The sequence below is a fragment of the Cicer arietinum genome, chromosome 3, assembly GCF_000331145.2.
Source record: "Cicer arietinum cultivar CDC Frontier isolate Library 1 chromosome 3, Cicar.CDCFrontier_v2.0, whole genome shotgun sequence".
NCBI classification, from domain to species: domain Eukaryota; kingdom Viridiplantae; phylum Streptophyta; class Magnoliopsida; order Fabales; family Fabaceae; genus Cicer; species Cicer arietinum.
The window spans coordinates 61,789,611-61,797,286 of record NC_021162.2 but is presented as its reverse complement, the minus strand read 5'-3'; the positions used below and the strand labels follow the sequence as shown (position 1 = coordinate 61,797,286).

The 7,676-nt window shown below is 38.2% G+C and overlaps 1 protein-coding gene across 4 annotated transcripts in view; it reads right to left on the bottom strand.

Annotated features, from left to right (window-relative positions):
* Positions 1 to 1,019: 1,019 nt before the first annotated feature.
* LOC101500721 (sterol 3-beta-glucosyltransferase UGT80A2-like) overlaps positions 1,020 to 7,676 on the bottom strand; it is a 14,631-nt gene continuing 7,974 nt past the window's right edge. The window contains exons 7-14 of one of the 4 annotated variants that reach the window (XM_004492758.4): positions 4,058 to 4,115; positions 3,772 to 3,952; positions 3,388 to 3,518; positions 2,684 to 2,786; positions 2,508 to 2,590; positions 2,379 to 2,426; positions 2,141 to 2,290; positions 1,020 to 1,607 (exon numbers count right to left, since the gene is read on the bottom strand). In XM_004492758.4, the coding sequence (XP_004492815.1) occupies positions 1,416 to 1,607; positions 2,141 to 2,290; positions 2,379 to 2,426; positions 2,508 to 2,590; positions 2,684 to 2,786; positions 3,388 to 3,518; positions 3,772 to 3,952; positions 4,058 to 4,115 (946 nt within the window). In that variant the 3' untranslated portion in view covers positions 1,020 to 1,415. Of the gene's footprint in view, positions 1,608 to 2,140; positions 2,291 to 2,364; positions 2,427 to 2,507; positions 2,591 to 2,683; positions 2,787 to 3,387; positions 3,519 to 3,771; positions 3,953 to 4,057; positions 4,116 to 7,676 lie in introns of all 4 variants that reach the window. The other 3 variants (XM_012713650.3, XM_027332315.2, XR_189536.4) reach the window with 3 other exon arrangements.

Sequence of the window (7,676 nt, the reverse complement as noted above, 5' to 3'; positions counted from 1 at the left end):
TGTATAGGTGGATGAAATAGAGTGAGGTGGCATTCGGGAGTGAGGTGGCATTCGGGGGGTCTGTTTTAAAATATAATATATAATAGATTTGTAAGAGCTTCTTGCAAAAATATTTTTTTGTCTCTTTTTGTAAGACGATTTTCCAAATTACAAAATGCATTAATTATTTTGTATGCTTTGAGACACATAAAGATTAACATCATTTAATAAAAGTGTTTAAGACATTAGTCTTAATGTATTTCAATAACATAAAATTATTTTAGATTAGATTTGTGTAAAGATAATCTATATGAAATAAACTTTCAATTTAAATGTCAGTTTGGTAAGATATTGAGTAAAATGTTATCCAGTATTGTAACATTATCTAAATGTTACACCGGTGTAATTTATCATTTACATTTGGTATCAACGCTTTACAGGATTTTGGCCTTTTAGTCAAGTTTTTTTTTTTTTAATGATACATTTAAAAAAGGGATTTTTTTTTACAGTGGGAATTGAACTCATGTTCATCGATGTAGATCCAAATTATATGCAGTCACTTGGCACTCTCACACCTAAATCTGTCACCCCCAAGACACATAAAAAGACAATTTTACCCTTTTAACCATTTATAATAAATTTCAAAATTGATAGTTTCAGAAGTTTCAAATTATCAAAATAAAGATTACATTTCAAAAATTTGAAAAGTTTCGAAAGTTTTCAAATCTAGAAAATTTTGAAAGTTTCTAAATCTGAAAAGTTTCGAAAATTTTGGAATTTTTTTATTTTGAAAGTTTCGAAAATTCTGTAAATTGTTATTTCAAAAGTTTGAATATTCTAAAAAGGGGTGAAAAAAATGAGAAGTTAAAAAAGTTAAAAGTTTTATAGATAGTTAAAAGGACAAAATTGTATTTTCATATTGATTGGGGTAACAGGTTTTAGACGTGGGAGTAGCAGGTTTAGATGTGAGGTGCACATTAGATTTCTTTGATTGCAATATTTTAATGTAATAATGGCTGTGTTATAGAACTCGCAATTCGAAAGAAGAGATACAATCATTTTTTATCTATTATTATAGTATAGGGGTTGTGCCAAAACTCCCTTGCACTTGACTTGAATAAAGCCTTTAAATACAAAATTAACCCATGAAGCATGCAACTTTCTTACCATAAAAGATTCTTATCATCAGTTGTAGCCTTGTAGGGGTATATATCCTACAATCGTCAGCCAGAAGAAGTAAACACTATGACTATTGACAGTAAGTTGGATAATACAGGATCGTTCTGAACTATTTCAACAAAATCACCAGGACAATTTACATTTCAGTCTCTGATATAGCAGAACTAGGCTGAAGAACAAACATTTTTCTTAGGAATTAAACTGAAGAATAAATATGATTACATAGAGAGGAGTGTGTTGTATGGAGAAGCAGCTATTTATCCAGAAGAATTATAGCAACCAAAGCATCCTCGTATAGAGAAATGTCTATTTACTAAGGCTACTTGCTTGGGTTCGGTCTCAGTATCAGGTCTTTGGCGCGGATAATGTTTATAGAAGGCGTTAACCGCTCCTACCACCCCATCTTCGTTTTTCATGGCATTAGCAAGTTCAACAGCACGCCTTTTCACCTGCATAAAAGCAGAGAACGACATATCAAAAGATGTTAAAAAAGAAAGGACGAAAAGCCTCTTAAGTTGTCAATGAACCACAGCACTGGTTGGCATTACAGAAGAGTATAAGAGGTGAAATTGTTCAAGATTATGTCCACCTCTTTGGTAAGAGAGGACATTTGTAAATTTTTCGTTTATTTGATTATCTCCTAAATCGTTATATTTCAATTAATAAATGCTGCTAGATAAGCATAAGCTATTTCTTATTGCTGACTAAGAAGGTAAAGCATATTCCTTTTCCTGGTTCATTGTGGTGTCAGATATTTATTTGTGCATCGTGAACGAACCCAGATTCGCTGCAGTCAGGACATTTGTGACTGTTCTATCGAAGATTGGACGGTCTAAATAATGTAGATTTACAATTTTTTGAACCATGAAGCCCCTGTCTGTGGACAATCCAGATAAAGTGAACAAGGCTGGAACAGGAACACATTGTACATGCTAATGCTACATTCACAACACTAACTGCTCTGATCACAACTGAACATTACCTCTGGATTCAGCATAAAGCGTATGGCATCAACCAGCCTTTCCAACGTAAAATCCTCTACCGGGATGGGTGCAGGACCTACTCCCCTGGCATGCACCCGCTCTCCCCAAAATGGCTGGTCCCCGAAGAATGGTACAATAGTGGTAGGGCACTACAAAAATAGAGAAAAGGGGTTACTCTATTGTATGGTGGATATATAATAACACTGAAGTTATAATATTTCACATTGCACTAATTACTTCAGCTCTAAGACCAGCAGCAGTTGTTCCTGCGCCCCCATGATGTACCTGAAACAGTCGCAACTATCAACCAAGATACAAATAATTTAAAACAACTGGACTTTCCACCATGAAAAATTTAGTAGGTACCACAGCCGTGCATCGTGGAAATAGCCAATCATGCGGACAGTTGTTCAATAAGTACACAGATTTAGAATTCTTTAGTTCTGCCACTGAGAAACAGAAATCACTACATGCTTCACAATCAAAGCAGCAAAAAAATGTAGTATACTGATGGCATGCTCGAAGTAGAAATCAAGACTCACAATTCCCAAGACCACCCCACCCTTTGTTGATTATACCTCTCTGCCCTGTTTGTTGAAGAGCTTGAACTATAATTCTTGTCATTTTTTCAGGTTCCTGTAGAGGCTGTTTCAAAATTCAAACAAAAAATTACAATAGAATGTAGGTTTGTAAGGAGTTTAATAATAGCATAGGTGTATTTTAATAATCACGATGATTAATTTCAGAATTATAGTTTTATATAAATTTAGGTCTGTTGCCCCTCTGGTTCATATTGTTGATCTGGTGAATGCAGAATGCCTATTGAAATGATCTTTTGAGAACTGGAAGAGCTCTTTTTTACGGTTCTAGGTTGATCCTTTATATTCAAGACGGATTGCTTTTATTCAGTGGAGTTAGAAAAACTCATCTTTAAGTTTGAAGTTCCTTTTCACAGATAATTTTCCAAATTTCCAACGCAATTTATGGTACCAATAACTCATCTTTAAGTTTGAAGTTCCTTTTCACAGATAATTTTCCAAATTTCCAACGCAATTTATGGTACCAATAACTCATCTTTAAGTTTGAAGTTCCTTTTCACAGATAATTTTCCAAATTTCCAACGCAATTTATGGTACCAAAATATGTCAAAGAACATTTGATTCATTGCCAATATATATTATTGATTGATGATTTTAGGGGGAATGTTTCATTGCAAATTATACATGGAAAAGTTATACAAACTCACAAGGCTACCAAATCCAACATAGATAGGGTTTTTTCCTTCTTCAAGCCAATCAACTAGTGGTTTTGGCGGTTCATAATTTGAAGCAAGGTCAAGGAAACAAAATCCAACAATGTCAATGTTAGGTCCCCAATCTGCAGATCAAGAAATAAAACAGAATCAGATTATCACAACATCATTCAAAAAAGCAGCTCGAGTCCATGACAAACCAGGTCAGAGAAAGCAAGTGCATAAACTCGAAAAAAAGAAATACTTAATGATACGACGGTAGGCATTAAGTATAAACTCTGTATTAGAATATCGACTTTTCAGAACTACAGTGGCACATCAAGAGGCAACAGTGCAGACTATAATGATATGAGAGTACACTATTAATATGATTCTAACCTTTTGGTTTAGGGACCAAGTTGGGGCTCCAAATATAACCATAGGGCATTTCAGGAGGGGAAGTGTAAGATCCACGTAGATGATGAGTCATAGCTCCTAGCTTCAGCTTCTTCTTCCTAAACTCGTTTACCAAATCATGTATTCCAAGCCAGATTAAAGCATCAACTATTTGATATGACAGCTGAAAGACTCAAAATACAACAAAAAAAATTTAACCTACACATGCCATGGGGTAATTAATAGATTAGTTAAATTCATATTTTAACAGAACGGCCACTAGACTCACTTTGTATCCAATTGGCTGCCTAACACGGGAAAGAGGATGATGGAACTCACTAGTAGGCCTGAAATATAGTCAAATATCATTAATCAAAAAGCATATATAAGTATAAATATCTCCAACAAATGAGCAAAACTGAGAACTATATTATGTCTTAAGTGAATGAATGATTCATGAAAATAGAGAACTCTGTGCTAGAAATTCCTATAATTTGAGTTTAGCTTTACTCATTTCCCCCACAAAGCCAATTGTAAATTGAGGGATGCTCCTGCTAATAAATACGTTTCAGGTCATATTATATATGTTAAAATTCAGTGTATGTTTTTATTATTACTTGATTGTGCAACATCTTAGGCTAATTGTTAGTAGTCGTAGTCAACACAACTTCATAGACATTGAATGTAATTATTACAACATCATTATAAATAGAAAGTGTATGATCTCATTAGACATACATTATATGGTATCTGATAGGATACTAGATTTAGGCTTTAGCCCAATAGGTTCTATAGTGTTAGTTATGATTGTTCCTAATTTCTAGGGAAATCTGTTATAAGAGAAAGGGAAGGAGAGTGAGGAAGGCATTTAGAAATATTGTTGGAGTTGGTTAGGAGAGTTTTCTCTCTGGTTAGGAGTTCTTGAACTTTGGTTTATCTTTTTCTTTACTGGTTTTCCACCATTGTAGAGCTTCAAGCTCACCATTTCAGATTAAATAATAAACAGCTTACATTCTTGAATTCACGAGTTCTATCAGTATTAGAGCAGGTTCTAATTTTGTGATCTGTCTTTGTGCTTCACTACCGTTGCCGGTGGCGGAATTTGTCGCCGGAAGCACCATAACCACCGTTTTTCATAGTTTTTCCACAGTTCTGTCCTTTTTTACACTGTTACAGCTATGCCAACACCAGTTGCCCCTTTTACAATGCGACCCACTTTCTAAAACCACCACAGACTGTTGCGCAATCCTCCGGCTAGCACGATAGTGCTTTTCCCGTCACCAACAACCACCACACGCACCTCCACTTTCTCTGCATGTAGGGCCCATGTGTCGCCATCAAACTCGCGTGTGCAATTCAGTGTTTACTTCTTTCCCACATATGAATCATATTAGTGGTGCCTTTTATTCCCACCGATGATCAATCCGGTGGTGACTCTTTTCCCATACATGAATCATTACAGCCACCACACGCGACTTTCTCTGCATGTAGGGCCCATGTGTCGCCGTTAAATCCGCGCGTGCAATTCAGTGATTACTTCTTTCCCACATATGAATCATATTAGTGGTGCCTTTTATTCCCACGATCAATCTGGTGGTAACTTTTTTCCTACACATGAATCATTAACAGTGCTTTCTCTTCTTATCAATGATCATCTTGATGGTGAGTTATGTTGGTTACGACTCACACTAGCTCAAAAATTGTCAAACTTAGTTTCAATTTTTATGAGAAAATGTTTTGATGTAACAAGCTTAAAGCATAGTAAGTTTTAGCTTTATAATGAGTGTTAAAATTCAGTGATGGGGACAAAGAAGGAATTGATGACGTGTCAAGTGGGACACATAGTGCACCTAAGGCATGGAGAGTGTATGTGAGAAAATCTAAGAAAGGTGAGATGGCCCCATCACGTATATAGGGGAGAGAGGTTGGTAAGGAGGGATAACAAATTCTGTTAATTGTTAGTGGAGAGAAGATTCTCTCTTATTGAAGTGAGCATAGCTCTCAGGAGTAAAAGGAAGGCTTGTTTCCTTTGCTCAATTTTCCTTTATCATCAATAAAATACACTACCATATGTTGATTAATCTCTCATTAATTCTTACTGCCACATTTATAAATTGAGGACCTATCAATTTGGTCCGACCTGCCGGATACATTACAAGCCAGTGAGTGTATGAATTTTTTGGTGAATGCCCCCGAAGAAGAAGATGGAAAACAAGGTTCATGCATTAGAGAACCGAATGTCAACTCTGGAGGTTGCAATTGCTGAGATGCGAGCTCAGGCTGCTGCAGATCAAGAAAGGCTCATCTCGCTCATCACTCAAATCACTCCAAGCAAGGACATGGGCGATTCTGTAAAACAGAAGGGTGATGGAGACTCGAATCACGCTAAAGACGAGCAAATGAAGAAGCTGATCCAGAAGATGCAAGGAGAAAAGCTTGACGAATTTCGTCAATCAGTGAAGAAGATTGAACTCCCAATGTTCACCGGTGATGACCCTGCCGGTTGGATTGCTCGAGCGGAGGTCTATTTTCGAGTGCAAGATACGAGTCCTGAGATCAAGGTTAGCTTGGCTCAACTCTGTATGGAATGATCTACCATCCATTTTTTCAAAGCGCTTGTTGAAGATGAGATTGATCTGACCTGGGAAGTTTTCAAAGATGCGTTGTTGGAAAGGTACGGTAGTCTCGGTGATGGGAGCGTGTTTGAGCAACTCTCGTCGTTGAAGCAGGAAGGCAGTGTGGAGGAATACATCAAGGAGTTCGAGAGGTTAGTTGCACAGGTAGGTCGTTTACCAGAGGCTCAATTTGTTGGGTATTTCATTCATGGCCTCCGTGATGGGATACGAGGAAGAGTTCGTAGCCTCAAAGCGCTAGGTCCAGTCTCACGTGCGAAGCTGATGAATCTAGCACGTGCTGTGGAAGCGGAGGTACAGGAAAAGGGGATTGGTTGGAAGGGGCCTCGTGATTATGGGCCTAAAGGATCCGGGTCAGGTTTAACTTATAGATCTAACCCTAATTTTGGAACCGGGTCAACTCAACCGGGTCGAGCTCAAAACAGCGATTGGGTCGTAGTCAAGGGATCCAACGACGGCGGAGAGAAAGGAGGAAACAGGTCGAATCAGAAGTTTGCCAACCGTCAAGACTCACAACAATCTGTTCTCCGTGATCGTGGGATCTGTCATATCTCAGCCCACGAGATTGCAGAAAAACCTGTGTTTTAAATGCGGTGGCGCCTATCATCCTCGTCACCAATGCCCAGATCGTCAGCTCCGTGTAATGGTGATGGAGGAGGACGACGACGGCGAAATGCAAGTCCTCGCAGCTGATACAGAGGAGGAAGATGGAGAAGGAGTTGAACTCAGCATTATGAGTTTGGCTCAGATTGATAATTCGAGTCCCAGGGAGTTAGGGAATGTGCGCACCATCAAGTTAAAAGGTCGAGTGCAAGGAGTACCCTTGTTGGTGTTGGTAGACAGCGGTGCAACACATAATTTCATTTCGCACAAGTTGGTGAGGTCAATGGGATGGCCAGTGGAACGAACTACTCCTCTCAATGTCAAAATGGGGGATGGGTTTAAAGTGGTGGCACAAGGAGTTTGCAGGAAATTGGTGTTGGATCTAGGGAGCATGACATCTACCATTGATGCTTGGTTATTCGATTTGGATGGAATTGACATTGTGCTCGGAATGTCTTGGTTAGCTTCCATTGGAGGCATGTGGGTCGATTGGGCACAAAAGGTGTTGCGTTTTCCCATTGATTCTCAATGGGTGGAGCTGCGTGGCGAAGGCAGTGAACATAAAAATCAGTTGGCTTTGCAAAGTTTGTTGGGAAGACCCAAGCTAAGGTATAGAGGAATGTTTTTATCCGCAAGAGCACAAGGGGAACCAAAGGGTCTTGAATTGAGCAA